Source organism: Plectropomus leopardus, chromosome 19 (assembly GCF_026936395.1).
Source record: "Plectropomus leopardus strain MGB_pleo_1.0 chromosome 19, ASM2693639v1, whole genome shotgun sequence".
Lineage (NCBI taxonomy): Eukaryota > Metazoa > Chordata > Actinopteri > Perciformes > Serranidae > Plectropomus > Plectropomus leopardus.
This window is the reverse complement of record NC_142194.1, coordinates 21,460,773-21,484,476: the sequence shown is the minus strand read 5'-3', so window position 1 is coordinate 21,484,476 and position 23,704 is coordinate 21,460,773. Positions and strand designations below refer to the sequence as shown.

The following is a 23,704-nucleotide window of genomic DNA, read 5'->3' as shown; positions in this document are numbered from 1 at the left end:
TGCCGCTGGACCGCCCCTGGGGGATCAAACTTGCTCAGGCGACAGGTGAATCAATCCGGCGGCGGTAAGCTCGACGGTGCGCACATCTAGCGGTGTACGTGAGTGGAAAGGGAAAGCACCGCTGTTTCGCAGTGTGTGCTCGGCTTGCCTCTGCCTGAGAAAGGCCGGCGTCCCACAGAGACAGACACACAGCGTGCATCAGACAGTCGAGCACTGCTTCTCTCAAGTGTCAATAGCATCAGACTCTTATTAGTAGGAGTGTTTCTAGGATTTGAGGACGTTGGGGGCATAGACCAGGATCTGTGGGGATCCTCCTTTTTGATGAATAAGTGCTTTTGCATGCACCCTCGCACCTTATTTACCCTGAATTTTTAAAAAAAAAAACTTTAATTATGATTTATGATGTTTATATATATATATATATATATATATATATATATATATGTATGAGTAGTTGTCAGTAATTACTACTGAGTAACAGAATACTTTGCAACATTAAAAATGTATTGACTACATTTGGAAAGATAGAATGAATTTTTGTCAAAAGTGGCAGAATCTAACTAAGTACATTTAGTAAAGTACAAGTATGGACAGATTATTGTTAACTATGAGAGGGGGAGGGGCAAGTGAAAAAGGGGAGGCATGTTAAATAATTCTTGAATCACTGGGGAAGGATTGTTTGTTTTGATTGTTTAATATAATTTGGCTTAGGGAAAGGTCACACAACTTTTTGGCATTTTATGTCAACATTTTTATTTACATAAAAAACAATGTCGACATTTTTTTTCCTTTGAAAAACTCTGTCAATTTTTGTCTTTTTTTGGCGATTTATTTATTGATTTATTTATTTTTAAAATTAATTTATTGATTTTTTAAAAAAAAAAATTTTTAAACATGCCTTCCAAAGCTGTGGGCCCACCAAAATAAAAATCACGATCATATAATTAAGAGAATTTTGAATCCGTTTTCTGGACATTTTCCCTTGTTTTGGTCTAATTTTCCCCTCAAACTAATTTTTAGATCTTGTCCTATCCCCCTTTCTTAATATTTTTGAAGTTTCAAAAAAACTTCTTGCCAAGCTGCTCATATCATTTTCCCCATGTTTTTGAAAGAAATCTCACCATCAAATTGTGCATCAGTAAAGCAACATAACAGTGATTCTGACAGGGGTTCTTACTGCGCTCAAATGAGCTGTCTTTGGGGACGACTGGTAAAGTGTTGGTTACAGTAATAAATACTGTGTCATATGTCCCTTTTTAACTTTGAGCACCTTCCCCTAAAGCTTTCTGCATGGACCTGCCCAGTCGCCATCATGAGTAGACTGACTGTGTTGGGCAGCATCCACTATGAGATCCTGAAGCTTTACTTTACCCTTGAAAAACGAACTTATTCAGAAACATGTAGGAACTTGTCATCTCTTCAGGGCTTATGGCAGCTGTTAGATTTAGTGTGTGCATTAGACAGAGGCCATAATTGGTGGTTTGCACTTGTAGAGGACTGCGTCCTCCTCTGGGCTGAGTTACCGGTCTGCATCCAGGGACCTTTATTAGTTAGTTTTTGCCACGGCTGCAGTTGGAATCCGATAAAGTGACCTTATATAGATGCACAGGGGGACAGTGGAGATGGCTATTGATTGACAGAAGTGAGGCTTATCAGCTGGACAGAAGACCATTGGGAAAGTGGCAGAGGCAATTAAAGAAAAGGAGAAGAAGGCGGTTGAAGCGAGCAATGGGGAAATGGTGTTGATCTTAGACTTGGTTTATTTCTCATGGGGTCAACAGGCAGCGGGAACGCCAGACTGTAGCAGAGAAGAAGAAAGTCTATTTATGTTGCTCCGGATTAGCAAGGTGAGTTCAGAAAGAGCCACCACTGGCATTTTGTTTGCCATCATTTAGTAGTTCCCCCTCGCACATTTCTCACAGCTTGCATGAGAGACATTCCCATCATCTGACTGGCAGCTCGCCTCCTGGAATCCCAGGCTTCTGTGCTGTATATGTCTGCACAGGTTTCCAATCATTTCATAGGGGCGCCTTTGAATACCACTTGTGGAATGGAAATCTGTCAGTCAAGTGAGCCTGAGGAGGGGGCTCCCTTCAATTACAGAAATGGAATCAGATATGAGCCACTATAAGGATGGAGCGAGATTAGCAGCTCGATGATTCTTTAAGGATCGAGCTGGATGGATTGAGGGGTGGGTGAAGAGGAGACAGCGTGTGGGAGGGGGCAGACAAAAGAAGCAAAAGGTGAGGAGAAATGCAGAGTGGAGGGCAGGAGGCGGATGACAAAAAAGGCGATTTGAAAAAGGGGAAGATGGGAAACGGAGAGTGGTGGGAGGGAAGGTGAGAGGAAGTAAAGGGGACTGCAGGAGGAAGATGAGGGAGAGAAAAACGAGCCACGACATTTAAGGCAAGGAGAGCAAAAGGAGGAGAAATGGAGCAGGAGATGTGGTGACAGGAAGATGATGGCCATTTCAGATATAAAGAAGCAGAGAGCAAGCTGAAGAGAGGGCAGGAGGTGCTGAAAGGTTTGAATACCGTTTCTACGTTGCTGCCTGGACCTGATTCAGTCTTTGCAAAGTGATGGTGTCTAAAACAATGTGCGTATTTGAACCACACTGGCAGTTCTCGAAAAAAAATCAGTATTAGGTAATCACATGAAACCTTTTTACATTTTTAAAAATTTGCTTAGTATCTGTATTTTTTTCCCATTTAGTCCTCTTGGCCGGTGAGTCAAGAAGTTCATTTGGAACTCTGCTTCCAGCCATTTTTCAGAGCCAACTCTGAGTTTTTTAGATTGATTTCAGGCCCTCCAGGCTGCTTCCAGAACATGTCAGTATGTTATAAAAATCAACTTGCAGAGAGTTAACTCTGCCTCAGAATAGTAATCAATGACAGTGAACATTTAGTCTGGTACTGTTTTTTTGTCAAAAAAATTCCGTGCTCATGAAACAATAAAACGCTGGATTTTTGAATTTGAAACAGCCATCATTAAAAGTCCCCCTACACTCAAAAATTGCTCGCAGGTGTGAGAATGTTTGGAAATACTTGATCTTGATTCTTGGTGTCTATGATTCTGAAGCAATTCTTGATTAAAAAAATAATTCAAGAGGAATTAGTTTCAGGCTCTTTGTGCCAAACACATTCATTTGTGTTTTTTATTCTGCTGAAATGCATAACTGGCAGTTATTAAGTTAAATGGACTTGATGAAGGTTACTGTCAAACAGGGGAAAGCAGAGGAAAGTGTGTGGGAGTGTGCAGCTTCTTTGTTCGGAAAAAAGCTAACAGCATTGATTTGGGTGAATATCAAAGTCTTACAATCAAAGCTGTAATATAGCGACCATCACCGACTACGTGTCTTTTGTGAAACAGAAGTCGGTTTGTGTGTTCTGGTGTAAAAAGTGTGGTGTGCTGGAGTGAACGGATTCTGCTGTTACAGTAAAGCTCATCAGTTTCCACAGGGCTGCAAGTCTGGTGCAAGTCTTTGCATCAAAACGGACTCTGAGTCGAGTTATTTTCTTCAGCTGTCCAGAGGTGGCTGGAAGGTTTCACCCATTTTAAATGTCATTACTCAAATGGATTGCTGCTATGAGGGTCACAGAAATGGTTAGAAGGGGCCAGCTACATTTGCTAGTAGGTTCAGAAGACTGTTCTCAGCCATCATCAGTTGTCATTGTAGTAATTATGATGGGAGCAAAGGAGGAAGTCAGGTCACTAGGGTTGGGGCTCTTCATCAACGTAATCCATTACAGAAATGCGTTGGTGCGTTGCAAATAGTAATCTGCATCTGGTCCAAGCATGGATTCCACTGCAGAGCAATCAGCTAGAAAGACTTCCTACAGGAGTATTCTTGTTATGCATAGAAAATTGAGGCGAAAGCATCCTGGAGCGTTTCGTGAAGACAGCAGCAGAGAACGCTGTCCTGAATACTTTTTGCCCCCACCGAGGCAAGATATATTAGAATGATCAAAAAGTAGAATGTGTTTATTAGTAGTAGTCACTTAAAACTTCTGCAGCTCTGCTAGCTTTACATCATTGATTATTTAGCGTTGTTATTTGGCCATTTAATGATTTCTTTTTATTTTAACGGCCATAGACAATTAAGGAAAGTGTTTCAATTTCTGTTACAGACTTATTACCATCAATTACTTCTGTTTTATTCTTTTTATGGCTTCAAAATGTCTGAAAGGGATCTTAAACATTTCAGTGTATATATTTATGTATGCAAGTTTGAGTCAGTGTGGCCCTTTGGTGCAGCAAAGTAAATCAGAGTTAGCAAATTACTATTTGACCATATTTTGACTAGTGTCTAAGTATCTGCGGCCGCATATTGATTACTTAAAAATGTATGGTAAATGCGAGAAAATATATTTGTAAAAGCCTATATCACTGCACTCTCTGTATCACAGCTGGCTGGGTCTGGCTCTGTGGGGCAGGCTCTATGGGGCTGGCTCTGTGGGGCAGGCTCTGTGGGGCCTGGCTCTGTGGGGCAGGCTCTGTGGGGCTGGCTCTGTGGGGCCTGGCTCTGTGGGGCTGGCTCTGTGGGACTAGCTTTGTGGGATTGGCTCTGTGGGACTAGCTTTGTGGGATTGGCTCTGTGGGACAGGTTCTGTAGGACTTGCTTTTGGGACTGGTTCCATGAGACTGGTTCTGTTGGACTGTCTCTGTGGGTCTGGCTCTGTGGAGTTGGCTCTGTGGGGCTGGCTCTGTGGGGCTGGCTCTGTGGGGCAGGCTCTGTGGGGCTGGCTCTGTGAGGCTGGCTCTGTGGGGCCTGGCTCTGTGGGGCTGGCTCTGTGGGACTGGCTTTGTGGGATTGGCTCTGTGGGACTAGCTTTGTGGGATTGGCTCTGTGGGACAGGTTCTGTAGGACTTGCTTTTGGGACTGGTTCCGTGAGACTGGTTCTGTTGGACTGTCTCTGTGGGTCTGGCTCTGTGGAGTTGGCTCTGTGGGACTGATTCTGTGAGACTGGCTCTGTAGGACTGGCTTTGTGGGACTGGCTCTGAAGGAATGGCTCTGTAGGACTGGCTCTGTAGGACTGGCTCTGTAGGACCGGCTCTGTAGGACTGGCTTTGTGGGACTGGCTCTGTAGGACTGGCTTTGTGGGACCGGCTCTGTAGGACTGGCTTTGTGGGACCGGCTCTGTGCGGCTGCATCTGTGTTTACTCTGTCACTTGTTATCAAGGCAGATCTGATAGATGTGGCCACGCACTCCTCGGTCTGGGTTAGTTAAAAGCTTTTATATGAATATTATAATAACATTAATATTATTATATCTGCACTGGTTTGTACATTAGATTGATAAATAAGGGCGTATATGTTTAGAAGGAATCCTTTAAAGCAGCAAAATCTCTTGCTTCAAAGGAAAAACACAGCTTTGAATACTGTCACTGTATGGAGTACATTCTCAGTTTGTAATACTTGATAAATTCCAGTTATTTCGCTATAATTAGACTCTTTCTTAAACCTATTTTCCGTCACCCAGCCTCGTCTATTTTCCCTCCAGTTAAAGATTTTCTACATTTCCCAAAATGCCACTCTGAATCCCCAGAGCCTTGCTGCCTCCATCTGTTGGTTTTATGTGCGGTTGAGATGAAAGGGAAGCTGCCTAACATCAGAGAGGAAGGTTTTCCAGTTGGGAAACAGTGGGGTTGCGTCTCTTCCTCAAATTGCAGCGTGTCTTGTGGCTGCACTGAAGCTGCTGTCAGTGGAGAAAATTGGCATCTCTGCCTCTCTCCTATGATGGATTCCTTCTCTCCTGGTTGAATATTGGTGCGAAAAATATTGAGTCAAGAAAGAATCCCTTTGTTCTGTGATCCTCGGGGACGGACACCGAGACGTCTTTCGCTGGCATTTCGGATAACTGAACAATTTTCTGCAATCAAACGCAGCTGTAGCTGAAAATATCTCCTGTCTGATATCTATATTTGGCGTGTTATCTAGGAGTGACAAAAATACAGTACGGCATCAAACAATATGACAACAGATGCCAGGGTCCAGGACTACGGATGACAGTGTTAATCAGGAATTTTCATTGATGTTCTTGCTCAGACATGATGTGTCCACTTATCACTTATTATTCATCTGTTTTAAATATTGTTGGCAGTTATATAAACTGCTACTATAATTACACAACGTCGTCTAGCTTCCAGGGCACAAAGCGCTCATCATAAACAAGCATGATAATCTATTACAGTAACATGTCTGGGGATGAGTCATGGCCCTCCACATGCCGCGTGGTACGGGGAATAACATTTACTATACGGAGAAAGTTCACACCTACAGTACATTTGTCATTGGAATCAAATATTTCTTCTCTCTGCTGCTTGGCATGCAGAGAAAGGCTTTTCGAAGACAAGCTCTGATTATTCTCTAATAAATAGCATCTTGCAGCTGTTTATACAGATATACGGATGTGTTTGTGGATGATATCTGGCGTGAGTGGACTGAATTCAAGAGAGGGCAGGATACCTGTCTGGCATAAACAAGCTGAAAAATTCACAGGTGAACCTCAGATGAATTATAAAATAGTGACGCCACTGCCAATAGGAGACGGGGCACAGTGAGGCGAATTCAAATTAGCTGCACCGGCAACTGAGCTCGTTGAGTTTGGTGGCGTGCATTAAGCTGTCAAACAGCTTGATAAGCAGGCTGTTTGTGTTTTACAAGACGTCCACTTTGGTGGTGCGATCAATAACACCTGTCAGATCTGCCTGCAGGACTGCTGCAGTTCAGTCACCTCTGGAAAAATCATCCTTTGTGTTTGGATAGAAAAACACTCAGTCATGCAAAAAAAGCGAGTAATTAATGAAAGCATCAGGATTCACTGCCAGCTCATGCAGATGCATCAGATGGTGACTGAGAATGAGGGAAGCCCCAAGATTCATTGTGATGATGATGATGCACCCTCTGCAAACAGAGTCAGAGCAGCAACGACTGGGAAAATCAACACATCGCCACAACACAACTTTTTACGCCTTTACGCCAGCAATGGTCGTGTCTGTTCCATCCTTGTGAACCCAATATCCAAGAGCGCCTTGATGGTATTTCTTTGACTTTGACACAGATGTCCACTTGGAATCGGCGATTAACTGATTACATTATATTAGTTAAGGTCAATGTAACTTTGTGTCTGTCTCATTTTTGTGAACACAATATCTCAAGGAGGCCTTGAGGGAGTTTCCTTTGATTCCTTTCAATTTTAGCTCAGATGTCTACTTGGACTCAAGGATGAACTGATTTGATATTGGTGGTCAACGTTCACTGTGACCTTGCATTTGTGCATTTGTTCTATTCTTGTGAATGCAATATCTCAAGGACAGCTTTAGATTTTTTTCAAACTTGGCACGAATGTCCACTCATTAATTACTGAGTGCATTTAATTTTGGAACATTTACAGGACCAGGCTGGTGGCTGTGCAGGAGCTTGTATAACTTCATAAATGAGAGGAATTTGTGCTTATAAATGTGGAAATACAGTACTAATATCTGCGGGCCGTGACGCAGGAGCAATGTAGCATAAACGCTGCATGTGTAAACACCATACGCTTGAAACACGCTGCTGCTCGGCGAGGCTGATGTCTCGGCTCCTGATGCGTGCTGTGTGAAACAGCCAAGGCCCAGTTAAGGCTGGACTATCTTCATGCAGATAGAATGTACTAGTTATAATATTTAATGTTTGAGAAAAGTTATAGTGTTATTCAAACTGCACTAATTTTACTTGAAGATGTTTTGTTGGACTGCTAGATTTGAGGTTTGTTACTATGACAAAGAGTAACCGTTTTGTTACTCCTCCTGAAAGTGACTTGTATTTTACATTGTTTTATTTATTTTGCTGTTGGATTGCTAAATGTAAATTGCACTACATTCCTTTTATTTGAGTGGAACAAGCTTTTGCATTAATTTTATTTTGGAGAGACTTAATATCAGACTGTAAAACACAGATTACCTTTTAAGAATGGGCTATTTTTTGTTTGGGAATAATGCCCTGCAGTTTATACTCTGTCATGATTGAAGATGATGGAATAATTGCAAAGATGAAGCAAATTGATGGAATATTGAAATATAAATGACAAGTTTTAAAATGTTATTTTTCAGTAAATTTGTTGTTATATTAATCGAGTAATAAGAAAAATAACATCAGTAAAAATAAAAAAATCATAGATTAGACAGTTATCGATCAAAAATAATCGTTAGGTGCAGCCCTTAGAGTGGATGTTAATTAACTGATTACAAGTTGGTGGTTAAAGGTCAATTTGACCTTGTATGCGTTTCATTCTCATGAACGCAATATCTCAAGAAGACCTTGAGGGACTTTCCGTAAATTCGAAAAGGTCCACTTGTGAATGGTGAACTGATTAGATTTTGATTGTAGGTCAAAGTCACTGTGACCTTGTCTGCCTTTTTCTTGTGAATGCAGTATCTCAAGTTAGCCTTCAAGGATTTTCCATGCATTTGACGCAAACATCCACTTGGGCTTAAGAATGCACTGATAAGAAATCGTGGATGAAGTTCAAGGGTCAAGCTCAATGTGACCTCACAAAATGTTTTTTTTTGCCATAACTCAAGAATTCATATATAATTACGACAACATTTCACACCAATAGTTAAACCCAGATACTGATTTGGTGACACTCATCTTGAAACTGTGCTGGTTGCATAGATCCTCTGTGTGTGAAGTATCCATGTTTTCACAGACATGGATGTAAAGTGTAACTGCAGCTTGACTGGTGCTCTGAAGCATACAACCACAAGGAGGTAATTCTAGTTTAAAGCCAATAGCACAACATGAAGTACTATCTCACTTTGTAAAAGCGTTCTTCAGTATGTCTTAGAAGTGGAGGATAACAAGAGAACTTGACTGACACTCACCCACAGCCTTCAGGGAGGCGTACTTGTTGAGATCCTTGTTTTGCTGCTGCTGTTGCTGTTGCTGTTGTTGCTGCTGCTGTTCGTAGACGTGAGCCAGCTGGCTGAGGGCAGGGTACGGGTGCTGCTGTCCCATGTTTGAGCCTGTGGCCACATTGTTGTTGATCTGACCACCCTCTGTGGGTAAGGACACATGACAGGACAAGATTCAGGTTTAAGGAGCATTGACGGTTTAAAAACACATGCCTTTTTTTTTGTTGTGTTGGATCTGCAGTTTTAGAAATAACATCACATATATATGTATATGTGTACACACACACACACACACACACACACACACACACACACACACACACACACAGATAAGCTGCATATGCTGTCTATTACATGACATTTTACCAGTAAAGGTTTATCTCAGGGGTAATCTGATAGTGTTTTTTTTAGGGCCAATACCAAATTTTAATAGTCAATTAGACTGATAACCAATATTTGGAACCAATATGCATTTACAATAAAAAGTAAAATCTTTCTGTCAATATTTAGAACTTGGAATATAGCAAACTCCAACACAAAATTCAGTTTAATGCCTTTAGTAAATATTTAATCAAAACATTCAGCATCATATAAGGCAAGTTCCTCCCATGCGGAGACCTTTCTTTGCACTTTTTCATTTATTTCATCAGCGATCATAAAAATAAAATACAGATAAAAATAACTGGCAGAAAGCCAAATATCAGCCCCAATAATCGGCCAGGACAATAATCTGTCGACCCCACTTTGTATTACTTTTTCCTATTTCAGCTGTTTATGTGGTACTTTCAGCTAACTATTCCAACTGTTTATCTACTACTTTTAGCAAACGGTTTCAACTGTTTATTTGTTACTTTTTTCAACTTTTTTTACTCCTCAATCTTAATACATTTCCATGTGTTTTTATTACCATTACTCTCTATTAGTATATAAAGTTGCCTAATGCGGCTTTAAAAGAAATAAACTCTTGCCACTTTTGCCACCTTCTTCTGGTTTCGTAGGTAAAAGTTGTCTTACATTTATAATCATATTCTAGTTACAAAACTTGCAAAAATATTCCCATAATTTGATAGGGAATAATAGCAATAATTACATTTCAAAAAATGTGTTGAACATATTCTCCAACATCCTTTCCGCACATACAGCCCTTAATAATCCAGTGCCTCTGAACCACAGAAGAAAGCATATGTTGATGATTTAAAAAAAGTCAGTAGGCTTGTCTCTGATTGTGATTAGCAGGCAATCATTCCTCCCAGCACATTTTTAAAAGTAGCCCTCTCAACCATGGCCATATTTGATTAATGAATGGATAAGCCTTCCACCACAAATGCACCTGCTGTGGAAGACGCAGAAACCAGATGGCAGGAGATGTACAGACGACTATGACGGGCGGCGCCGGCAGCTCAACAGAGTTGTACAAGAGTGGTGAGGAAGTGTAACAGTGCAACTTCAAAGCACAGCCGAATGTTCAAATATATGTGGGAACTCGGAGGATACTCTCCTCGGCATTGTTCTCTCGCTGCGCTGAGCCTGACGGATAATTGCAAATTCCTGTTATTGAAAGTGAAGGTATCCTTGCTAAGTGAAAACATTCTGTTAAAAGCCCCTAATACTGCCACTTGATAATTTGTGGAGTAAGAAAAAGTTAAGAGACGCGGAAGAAGAAGCGCAATGGAGAAAAGTGAAATAGGAGCGAGGGATGAGGGTGCATAAAGAATGAAGTTAGAGAAATGGCTGCCATAGAAACAAAGGAGGTGTGTTGAGCTCAGAGGGAGCGATACAAAATCATCCAGGCAGAAAGCACAAGAATATAGACGGACTGTAAAGATGGACAGCACAGTCCTATAAATACAAGCTCTTCTTCCCTCTTTACCCTCTTATAGATGCTCAAACAGATGGCCTTTTGTTGCTCCACAGCAAACAACAGGGGAAGTCATGTGGCCACAACACCACAGTATTGATTTCCTCCTCCATTTTCTCCTTGTTTCATCTCAGTGGCGCATTATTGAGCCACAAGGTGTGCTCAGAGGCCTTAAATCTGCACAGTCCAACTGTCAAGCAAAGCAAGATGGGTATTAATTAATTGCTTAGACTCAAACCACACACATATATGCACATAATGACATACGTAGAGACAACGTAAAAATGCATCAGAGTGAGAGCCAGCCTAAGTACTAAAAATTTTAGAGAAGAAAATATACCCAGAAAGTTTTGGGAGACAGGTCTTGTTCAGTTAAGCTTGATAGAAAAATTAGTTAAACAACACTTTAAAAATCACTCCGCGGCAGTAACATCCGACTCCAAGATAAGTTGTACCTTGTTCTTTGACAAAGTCTAAGTTCCCACAGTTCTGGGGAAATGCCAGAATAATAATGCCCTGCTTTACATGGACAAGTAGAAGAAGACCAGGATTTGGGATGTGCAAAATCGGGGTAGACTGATTAGTTTTTCAGAGCAGATTATTAGTACTTAGTGAGACCGATGACCATTATTGGGAATGGATACTGGAACCAGTATGCATTCACAAAAAAGATGAAGGTCCAACACAAACCTTTGTTTAAATGCCTCAAGCAAATGTTTAATCAAAACTGAAGTGTTCATCATCATATACAGAAAGTTTTTTAAAGTCAAGTGAAAATTTAAATTAAAAAATGAATAAATGTTAATTGCTCCCTGAGGTTTTACAAAGTAAAAGTTCCTCCCATGCTGACACTTTCTTTGCATGTATTGCAGACTGCCTTCCCTGGCACTTTTTCATTATTAATTTTATTGGCGATCATTAAAATAAAATGCCAATACAGAAAATCGGCAAAATGCCAAATATGTGCCCCAATAATCGGCCAGGCCATCAATCTGTTGACCCCAGTGCAAAATGTAGATTGTGTTGTAAAACCAGGGCAAGCCACGATTAAAACATCTGCTCCCACAAATAGATTTTCGGTGTTTGGAGCTGGACTGTTCGTTAGGAATGCTATTCAAATATATATACAATTTGTGTGTGCATTCCACCACACTCTCGAAGTGCAGAGCGTACTCTGGTCACAGATGGAGCAGCAGAACAACTGGCGCAGTGAAAATGAAACTTCACCGTTCATTGTGCTGGGTCTAAAAGTTTGCTTTCACTTGCAGCAGCTGCCACACTCTCCTCCATTAATCTGATCTGATCTGATCAGATCAGCTATGAATGGATCATAATCTGCAGGGCAAACTAGTGAGTCATCTCTGGCTTTTATCGCTAAAAAACAGAACCAATAAGATTATTGATAAGAGAAGTAGTATGAACCCTAAAGAGAGATGAGATTCCCCAAAGTGATGAAATGGTGCTCGGTGAAAAGGAAAAGATTCATGATGGAAGTTCACACGGACATCTGGCTCACTAAAGGCTACATGAATTTAAATAAAACAGCTGAAGGCATTGATTCACCATGATGCTAAAGCCACGCTCTGTCAATAGAAACTCTCAAAAAAACACTCCAGCGGCGATGAAAGCCCGTCCTCTGCTTTATTGTTTTGCGGGAGGCCAAAATGGCTGGCACGAGGTCACCAATTTTCTCATTTCATAATGGGTTTTGCCTGGTTGCAGAGCACAATTGTAAAATTAAATATCCTATCAAAGCACAGGTGCACCTCCATGTTTTTAGGCACTCTGCCATCAGCAGACTCACAGTGAATAATCATGGAAATGGCAGCACTTTTGTGTGATTGTATGCAAATGCTTTATGTTGTTAATAAATACAAAATATGTTAAGATAATGTTTAGATATTTTTTTGTACCAGATGAACAGTGTATTAAACTGGACTCATGTGTGCTCTGCCAAGCTGGCTGGCTGCTGAGGGTGTGACAAGCTGGCGATTCAAATTACAGCCTTGCTGAGCCACAGATAAACATCTGGGTACAACTATGGTGCATTTTGGCTTCAAGCGATAGTTGGACATTTTGGGAAAAACACTCACTTGCTCGCTGGCGCAGAGTTAGATGAGAGGGTTGATATCACTCTCAACTACAGTAAATATGTAGCTGGAGCCAGCTCAGTTTAAAAGGAACCTGTTATGCTTTTTATATTTTCTGTCATATAATACAATAAAGGGTGTTCATATTAAACATGGCCAAAATTTCAAATAATGATTTCAAAACAATCTGTGTGAGCAAAAACCTGAGGCTTCAGACTGTTGTGTAGGGCTGACCCGCACGCTTCGAAGCTTCAAACATTGTTATTAGGGATGGGTCTCACCAGAGCCTCCGCAATACGATATAATCATGATAAATTAGCCACAATGCAATATTAATGCATTTTCAAGCATATTGTAATAACTTAAATTGCAATTTATAATCTTCTTCATTTCCAAATGATGTCCCCAGAGCGAAACTCTGTCAACATCAGTGTTATCTAAAAAGATTTTTAAAAAAATCTTTCACTGCTGTCGTTTTTATTGCAACAAATTGCATATAGTGAACAGAGAGTGTATTTTATTATTCTAGTAGGTCACAAAAAGTTTTAATATTAATTATTTATATAATAAAAATGAGTAGATACTTGACGTCCATGTATTGATTCGATATTGCCCCACAAAAAAATCGCAAAACGATACTTTATCGCTTTTTCCCCGCAGTTACCATGATAATCAGTGTTCTTATGCTCTGTCTTTTGTTGTTTTCTTTCAGCTGTAAAACAATGGAGGACACTAAAAGGTGGCAGCAAGTGTCAGACACAGATGCGGCCATTGTTTTCAGCGCAGTCATTGACTTCAAGCAATTTAAAGGGCTGTCCGATGAGGAAAAGGAATCAGGTAAGATGAGATATGGACTTTTACCTACGGTTGACAATCATAGTAAAGTGCTTGCTTTGTATCCAGTGATGCAGCCCATCCTATGGCCTTCCAAGTTATTAATAAGTCACAGAGACAATGTGTGCAATAGTCCACCTTCCAACTTCTCTCTTTGCCTCTTTATCACACAAACAGTGGCACTACTGAAGTAGGGTTGGGTTCATGTGGTCCTGTATGGTTGAAGCTTTGAATATTTGCTAATAATTATCATTGATGCGTTGAAGCATCACAAATGGCATTCAGTTTAGCCCTAATGTTCTGAATTTTATTTCCATTTTTTTCTACTTTCTCCTTTCTGTTTTTTTACCTTGAGATTTCTAATTACCCCAGTATACCATAGTACCACCGTGATATCAGCCAAGCCTAGTGCAAAGATGCTGAGAGCACAGATTTGAAGAACCTAAAATACTGACCAATAAGAGATGACTGGGCTTTTCGGGGGGGGGGGCTTAAAGAGACAGGCGCTAAGACAGTGCTTTTCAAACAAAGGGGTAACACGCAGCACAGACTTTATGAAGAAATTTGTGTTTTTGAACATTAAAGCATATAAACATGTTCAAATGGAGACCCAAATCACAGGTATAAACCTGACATTGAGCTGAATAGTTCATTTTTAAGTTAGCATAATTACCGGAAATGGGAGAACGACTTGCCTGGATTCATGGACTGGAATTCCAGCACCACAGTCAGAGGTAAAACAATACAGATATGATGGGTCATATTATGATTTGCGGGCCCTATTAACCTCAATTGAAGTGGCACCAAAGTCTGTCACCAAAACAAACTTCGGAGGCTGTCACAAACGTCATGACCTTTCTGTCTTATATAGTTTCCCTTAAATATAAGTCAAGCCAAGTGAAATCATTTATTTATAAAGCCCATTATTACAAAATTATTATTACAAAACATGGTTTGCCTTAGAAGGCTTTACAGCATACAGCATCCCTCTGCTCTTAGACCCTCACATCACCTAAGGAAAAACTCCTGAAAAAGAACCCCTGTAATAGGGGGAAATAAAAAGTACTACAGCAAACTAAACCTACAGCAAAGTAAACCACACTCAAAGGCTAAATTGGATCTGTACACTGCCCACATAATGAGTTTTAATCATCTGTTGCTGCAACTTCTTCATGATGGTGTGAAGTATTACAGCCACAGATAATTAAAAATATTACAGATTACAGGAGCATAAAAACAAGCGTTCCATGACAGATTTTGCCCTTAATACCACCTGCTTCATCCAGCACCTGTTAAAAATGCTTAATCTGCGTCATCCGTTTTTTAACAATAAACCAAGTTTAAAAGAACCAAAATTCAAAAGCAATTCTCACAAAGTCGTAAAGTAAGAACGGTGATTCATGCAAGAAACGGCAGCAGTGCTGTTAGGGTTGTGACTTGTGGTTACAATAGGTGCACTCGTGGATTAATTGCACGCATTGTTTGCAGTTTATCAAATTATGCCACAAGATTTCAAGTGATTCAGCCTATAAAAGTTGCCCTGTTAATTGTCCTTTAAGACGCGTTCTTTGCCAATTCATCTCTGTTGCTCATGCGTAAGTTCCACGACAAGGATTAATGCCGCTGCTCCCTGTGAATCACACTGGCCCACAGTTTTCTTCACTATTTACTCTGATAAACTTCATCTGCAGAGGGAAAAACAATCCACAGTCTTTTGTCCTCTGCCTGGCTTTGCTTACACAGTGCTATAATTATTTCAGGTTCATAGAAACGTGGTGAACGGGGCAACAAAGACGAATGCAATTTTGAGCCAAAATATAATTGAAGACCATGCCCTGTGCAATCCTAAGAGATATCTGCAGCTAGATATCCTTCTAAGACCCAGTAATTGATATTTGTCCTCTCTGGGAGAAAAGATCAAATTTACAAAGATATATTGTTTCTGTTCCTCATATGGATTTTTGTCATTTAAGAGTGTCTTAACAACATCATAGTAAGATTTTAGAAGTGTACAGTACAATGATTTTAAGCCTTTCAAAATACACATTTTAACCCACGTCCTTTGTGCGGGACACTGGGACTTGCGTCTTCTCATTTTCAACCATTTCCCATATTTCAGAAAAAAGGAAAAACTTGAGAGCCAGGGAGTATAGCAGGGCTTTTAATGCTCCCAGAAGGGCATATCAGCTGAAGAGGAGCCTGAGGAAGACATGATTGACATCTAGTACACAGAAACTAGGATTCTTAAATTTGAGCTATTTAACACATTCCAGAAAGGGTTCACTGAAATTATTTTTCAATTGTGCACATGCATAAGCGCACACAAACTGTAGCGTGCACGGTAACTTTAATGTTATATTTCTTAATGGTGAATCTATTTTCATAATGTTAATATGTTGTAGGTTGTTGTTATTAAAAGTGCATTTATTTTCAGCAGAAATTGACCTGAGGTCCACTATAAGGGACATGTTATGAAACAGTAATAACAGCATATAATTACAGTATTTTATGTAGTTGTTCAGTCTTATGCATTTTTACCCATCTAGGGACGGGCATTGCAAATAAGTTTAGGCTATAAATCCTGTGGTATGTGGCATCAGTTTTATGCTATATACTTGTCCCTATACAAATATAGATAAAATAAATGAATGATAAATAATATTTTTGAGAATAAAACAATCTTTGTGATTTGTTTCTTACACCTTAATTATGTTTTTAAAAAAATTACAATAAGAAGAATTCTACCGGCTGTCAGGAGGATATGTATTTGTAAATCCCTCTCCTCCCTGCATCAGTGAAAAGGGTCACACACAGAGTGAAAACAAACACGGCGCCCCGATGACATCACCACACTGTGATGACTGACAGCTGTCAGCAGGACGCCCGTCAGGATGATGACAGGGATGCAGTGGGAGTCTGCTGGTGTGGTCACAGCGCTTCGTCACCGAGCCGAACCAAAACACGCTGATTCTCTGAGGTCACCGCAGTCTTTTAACTCTCTCCAGCGACAGCCAGATTTAATTCCTGCTGCTGCTGGAATGTTTTCCCTGAGATTAGTCGAGCTCCAACTACAAAGAAAGGGAAATAAATTGGATGCAGTTTGGAATCAGTTTGACAAGCAGTGGCAATTACAAGACCATCGTGCTTTTAGGTGTTGATTCCAACAAAACGGAAACTAAAGACAAAACTTAGATCCCACAACGGTGCCTCTGTATGTCGTCATTTTAATATAAGACATTTCAGCTACACAATGCCTTTTTCAGATACTTTATCCTATTTGGTTTTTTACTCAACATTTCAACAGCTTTAACCCTATGAGACCCGCCGGGCCACTGGCAATCCGACATTTGTGTCTTTAAGAGGCTGTATTGGACTGAGTAGTAAAGGTAGAGTGGTAATACTGGTATTATATGAAACTAGAGAGGTATAAAGTGGTAAAAACCATGTCATGATAGCGTCTCAGGAAGCAGGGGAATAACAAAGTTATGCTACATTTTGGCGAGGGAAAAAACAGCATGGTCATTTCATAGAGGTTATTTGATCTCTCACCTCCATATATCTGGTGGTTCTATGGTTATCCATTAGTCTCCCCTGTACAGATATGCCCATTTTGTGGTTGTCCTGTGCAGTATTGGGCAAAAACGTGCAGTTTTGTACATGCAGTATAAATGTGTTATTTACACCTATGTATGTCTGCATACTGGAGTCCGTAAACAGTCTTGGAATTGCATAAATTGGATCTGACTGGAAAGCTGAAACTCTTGTGGTTTCAGATAGTCCAGTTTCATTCGTGTTATGATGATATCAGTTCCCGTAGTAGACATTTCATTGTAGCGAGACCTTTTCTTTTTTTTTCAAACTTGATCTCACAGTGTAAAGTGACCTATAGTGACCTGTATGGTAATCACAGCCTCATGAAACATTACAGCCACAAGCTAGAGTTGTCAACCTTTTAGACAATGTTGGATTTTCACAGGTATAATGACTATAAGGGGGTCTTTCAGCAGTTTCCAGTACATATGTGCTGGCTATCAGACTGCTGAAAAGATGCAATTCATGCAGAAATCTCCAATTTTTATGATTCCACATCACAGCATGAATTCTTTTGTGATGTTCCTCGAGATTTTTATGTCTTGATGTGGGATTTCGGAGGCATTTTTGATCATTTTTATCAATTCTATAACAGTCAGAAAATGCTTAGCATCAAAACTGTGTCATAAATGGTATCAACCATAAAATCGCTGTAACAACTGATGAGACACAGTTGAGCATGGGAATAGCCACCATAAATACTTCCATCATAATGCTCTTCACCCCTTTAAACTCTAAACTTTCAAAGTTTGATTAGCCGTCTAGCCAAACACAATTTTTATTATAGATACATGACTAGAAAAATTTGACACACAGAGCTGAGCTGCATTTCAAATTAGTCCTCACACATACAAACAGTGAAGGAAACAGCATGACAGTAATTGTGTAGGGGTCGAAAAGACCAAGTTAGAAGTCATTTCAAAAGGCAAGGCTTTCAAACAAGAAAGAAAGAAATTGAAGGAAATTAAGAGACAATACTGGACAATAGAGTGCAATAGAAACCTCCAGCAAAGTCTAATAACCTCAGTTATTTGGTGCTTTCACAGCCAAGCTTTACTTTATAGATGACATTTAAGTAAAGTATAGGGTTTAAAGGCCATGAGATCAACAAAATCAATAGCTTTTGTCCTGTTGGGAGCATAAATGTACAGAGAATAATGTGTTTATGACAGAGACCAGAAGATATATTTATCCCAAAAATTGAAAGATGGTGCTACAAAGAAGCTTTTTTTTTTTTTTACCTGAGAGCTTGAATGTCGTCAGCAAATTTCATAACAGGTAGTGCAAATCCTTGATGCTGAATTCCTTCATTCATTCGTCCCATTTTTAAAAAGACTTTTCAAATAAAAGATTCAAAAGGCCTTTAAACTTTCTAATGAAATTTTGATCATCTGCTGTTCTCAGTGCCTTCAAAATAAAAGACTAACGACAGATGCTTTGGATTCTTAAAAGTGGCAGTCCGATCCTCTGACTGAACTTCTGAACTCTTCTAAATTTTCCCAATGTGCTCTCCAATACTGGGACATGAACGTCTCAGGGGAATGTGTCCTCTGAAGTAGCCACTCTGGGTGCTTCTGATGATAATTAATTGTTGACTGCTGATGTAATCCTGTGTGGGGATGTAATCCTATAAAAGGGCTTTGACACAAACAATGGTGAAGTGGTAAAAAGCGTGCTCAACCATTCATTTCAATGAGGCTGACTTGGTGCTGCGGGGGGGGGGCTGTTGCTCTGCATCGGCAAAAACACGAGCAAGCGCAGATACATAGTAGAACAGTTTAGTGGCTACCTTGTATGTAATATGCATGAGGCTGAGGAATGTGGTTCCAGTAGAAGTCCACCTTCTGTCAACGGAGGTAAAGATCAAATTTGAATTTAGACTTTTAGAGAAATAGGATATCAAGGCCCTTTTTTGCCATGTGTAGCAATATTCTACATGGAAAACAACAAATAACAATTTGCATTTTCGCCCTGAAACATAAATTCAAATCAATTTATAAAATCGATTTATTGTCCAGCCTTATTCCTTCGTTATCCTACAATTTGCAAATTTGCTTAAATAAACGTAGCTTAAGTATGCTGCTTGAACAGTCGACCTTTATGGCCGTTTTTTCGGTGAGAATCTGCCTGATCTTTTTCTACTGAAGTAAGGAAACCACGGTTCTGATCGATTCTGTCCAGACACACCAGGTTTCCATCGGCAGCCGTTATTCTATCCATGAATGGTCGCTGGAAGACTTTTTAATGGTCAGTTATTATGATTTTCCTCAGACCTCTGCAAGGACAAGATGGACACCTGCTTTGCAAGATTACTTCCGCACAATATGAGAGATTTATCATTTTCTGTATACCACCTCAAACCACTTACAACATTGACTACTTGTATCAAAGCGTATTGTGAAGGTGGCTGTAAATTGGCTGAATCACAGCTCAATCACTAACTGTACAGCATATGAAGTTGACACAGAGTGCCGCTTAAGCGCAAAAGCTCTGGATTTTTTCACGCATATTTTTTTAAATGCATGCCACTATAAAGAAAAAGACATTTACATGAATTCACCCTGCAGGGAGAAGGCGCGGGAATGTCAGGATTACAGTAAGTGTGACGGCACTGATGAGACAGCGTGTGGATGATGAGCTTATGACCGCCAGGTAACAGACAATGCAGTCAGCAACATGCGCTACATAACACTGCAGAGGCCGAGTCATGCAGCACCGAAACACGGCGTGATTTCAAAGTTGCTCCCTCGTGGAAAGCCAGACATCCAGCATGGAGCAGCGAGGCAATCCTCCCGGGGCAGCCATGGTATATCAGCGCTTTTCTCATGTCCCAGAGAGGAATATACTCTGTTCTGCTGCACAGAGACGGGGTGGAAAGAGGGTAGACAACACATTCAACCCTTGATGTGTGCTAGAGAAAATGAATACATCAAGAGAGCACATGTATGTGGGAGTGCTTCTATCTCATGCTTGGCCCGACTCCATCGTTACTGGCTTTACAGTTTAATTTCTCCGCTTGTTTGATTCGCCGCTGAAAATTGTAAGCAGCTGACTCATCTATTATTCCCTCTTTCTCCTCACGCTGCAAATGGATAAACCCTCTTCTTTTCTTCAGCTGCAAAACTGCCTCTCTGTCATTACTCAACCCTTTCCATCTCGCTCTCTCTTGTCATGGCAACAGTATTCTCTCGTGTAGTATTTGCTCTGCAGCACACGGCGAGTTCGCATTGTCCCGCAGTCACCCGCGCCCACATATCAACAGGCAGGCAGGCCGGCTGTACTGTACTGTACTGAAAAAGTCATTGTTATGCAACCTATGTTATGCTGCCTGCTGCTCCGTCGGTCTGTCTGTTCATCTCTCTTCGCTAATTCTTCACGTGTCTGCTTGCCTCCTCGGAGCCCGTTCTAGGTCACATCCTAACGGCTTTGTCAAAATATCATGCATGCTTTATTGAACGCACCAGTTTGGTAAAAAAAAAGGCAGTTTTTTGAACAGAGGGGTTTTTAGGATTTGAGGACATTGGGGGCTTAGCCTGGACCTCTGTAGGTGATGAACAAGCTCTGCTTTGATGTTTTTTTTAATGCTCTCTGGCACCTTTTTTTTTTTTTTTACACTGAAAACTGTTTTTTTTTTGTTTTTTTTTTAAATTTAGACATGAATTGTCATGTTAAAATAATACTAGTAGTTGTTACTAATAAGCACTGAGGAGAGACAGCATATTTTACAACTGCTTTCATCAATAATTATATAGACTAAAGCTGGAGAAATAGTATGTATTTGTATTAAAAGTGGCAGAATCAAACTATGTACATTTAGTTAAATACAGGTATGGACAGATTATTAGATCCACGGCTTTTATCATTATTAGGGACCGATTTTTTTTTTGTTTTAAATTCTTGGTGACTTATGAAAAAAAACAATGTTTATTTCTTTTAAACTTTTTTGTTGATTTCTTTTCTTTTACCTTTATTGTTGATTTTTTTTAATTTTATTTTTTAATAGGCCATTCTTTTTCTGTTGGCAATCTTTTTTTTTAGTTCAAAATTTTTCGTGATTTTTAAAGAAGGTGTACCTTCCAAACCTGGGGGATGTCCAAATTAAATTTGGCAAAATTACACCATTTAACATATCCAGAAACGGTAAAAACAGAAATTATTGTTGGACCTCCAACAGTCCTTGAACATAATATGTGGGACGAATGCTTCATGCATTAAGTATAAGGGGGAAAAAAAACAGCCACCCCCCTCCTGATAAATAAAGAACAGTCCCTTAGGCCTACTCTTATTTAAACATTTGGCTTTGAAGCCTTGGACACCCAGGTCTAATGACACCCCTGGTTATGAGTCATCTTCGGGTATAACCGAGCAAAGCACTTTTGAAAAGATGTTGACACAAAAGTCTGCATCGACGATGAAAACCTGTGTAAACAGAGCCTGGAAATGAAAGCTGAGATGTGTGCAGTATTGTTTTGTGAAACTAGGAGCGACAGTAAACATCTTTGTTATATTAGCTCAGAGCAGTAATATGAAAATTCTCGCATCCTGAGACTACTCGAATGTGTGAAGCTTTCTGTTTTTATTATGTCCAAGTCACTCACCCTCATGTGACAGCGTGTGTGTGTAGGAGTGTGTGGGGTCCTCTCTGTCTCTCTGCATATGCATATTTAGTCACACTGAAAATGGTAAGCAGGTTATGTGTGAGCCTGTGTGAGGCGGGAGTCAGGAGCTTCCTCTTTATTTGCCGTCCCGTCTGTTTACAGTGCACAAGAAGCGCCTGCATCTGTCTTGACCTCATCCCTTTGGCCCGTATCTATCTCCTGCAGCACAGAGGACGGGGAGGATCACAGAGCGAGCAGAGGCCTCGATATGCCACCGCTGAGCTCACGGGAATTTGGCCTGGAGCCGGGTGTAAAATCCCCTTTGTGCGGTGGGCGGTGAGGTGAGGGAGTTCGTGTGGAGGCTTGAGCATGGAGGGCGTGTTTGGGCTCTAAGGGTCACACCTACGTGATTGGTGGGAGAAGATTCATCCAACCCTTTTATTTATAGATATATAAACAAGAAAGTTTGCCAGAATCAGAAGCAGGCAGACAGCGAGAACAGAGCAGATGTCCAAGGCTTCGTGGGTCCTGCTACCTGCTGGTGCTGTCGGCAGTGGGGGGCGAGTTTGAAGTGTAAGGGCCAAAGAGCTCACAGACAGAAACTATTTGACACCGATGCCGGCTGCCTGAAGGGAAGCCAGCTTTATGAGAGCCAAGCAAACTGCAAACAGCTTTTAGAGGTGCTTCAAAAGTCACTGACTTCAGAGCAGTGATTCCCAATCAGGGGGAGTTTTTTCCTGGATTCCAGATCTTTCCCCACACTCTGGGGCGTTTCTAGAATTTTAGGAGATTGGGGCCTCGGCCCAGACCGCTGCAGGGGGGTCAATGGGGTACTGCTTTTTGATGAACAAGCTCTATTTTGATGCATTTTTATGCACTCTTATTTACCTTGAAAAACTTTTCTAAAAAACTTAAGTTATACATTGTGATTTTAGAAATATGAGTAGTTGCTAGTAATTAGTACTGAGTAGAAACAGGATACTTCACAACTGCTGTCATTAAAAATGTATTCACTAGAGTTTATTAGTTACGTACATGTATGGACAGATTATTAGATCCAGGGCCTTTTATCATTAGGGACTGTTCATTATTTATGAGAAGGGAGGGGCTACTGCAAACAGGGGAAGACATTTCAAATAAGCCTATAGGCACTCAGGAGGGACTTTTTTAAAATTTATTTTGGCTTGTGGCATAAGACTTCGAACGGTTTTGTATTTGTATTTGTATTTATTTATTTTTTTTCTTGAAACATTTTTTGCCATTTTTTTCTATTAAAGGTTCAGGTGATTGTGGAAAAAAAAAGGCAATTGTTTTTGTCAAAACATTTTTGGTGATTTGTTTTCTTTTGAAATTTTTGGCAGTCTCTTTTTTCAAATTTTGGTCGGGTTTTTTGGCAACTTTTTTTTTTCTTCAAAATTTTTGGTGATTTTCAAACACAAAACATACCTTCCAAACTTGCCAGCCAGCCAACATTTTTTTTAAGTAAAAATAAAAAAAGAGAGACAAAATTACACCATTTATCAAATCCAGAAATCAAAACTATACTTTCAGATTTCTGACGGTCTTTGAACACATCATTTGGGTTGAAGGCTTCATGCATTTTCCCTTAGTCACTCAGGAAGGTTCAAGGAAAAATACTTCGCCCTCTGAAATATAAAGAACAGTCCCTTAGTCCTACTGTTATTTTTGAAACTATGCAAACAGGAATGTCAAATAATTCTTAAAGCGCCTTTTTTTATTTTGGCTTATGGGAGGGTGTCCAAATTTAAATGGTTGCATCTTGTATTTGTTCTACTGCTGATCTTTGTACATTACCGCCTGCGAGAGTTGAAGTGCTT

The 23,704-nt window shown here is 40.2% G+C and overlaps 1 protein-coding gene and 1 long non-coding RNA gene across 2 annotated transcripts in view; one reads left to right on the top strand and one right to left on the bottom strand.

Moving 5' to 3' along the window:
- The window catches only part of shisa9a (shisa family member 9a), a 71,284-nt gene that overhangs the window by 8,779 nt on the left and 38,801 nt on the right, over positions 1–23,704 (bottom strand). The window contains exon 3 of the mRNA XM_042507379.2: positions 8,866–9,039. Coding sequence (XP_042363313.1) covers positions 8,866–9,039 — 174 coding nt within the window. The remainder of the gene's footprint in view (positions 1–8,865; positions 9,040–23,704) is intronic.
- The window catches only part of LOC148186357 (uncharacterized), a 104,297-nt gene that overhangs the window by 48,814 nt on the left and 31,779 nt on the right, over positions 1–23,704 (top strand). Inside the window, exon 2 of the long non-coding RNA XR_015774969.1 lies at positions 13,556–13,680. This is a non-coding gene — a long non-coding RNA (uncharacterized LOC148186357). The remainder of the gene's footprint in view (positions 1–13,555; positions 13,681–23,704) is intronic.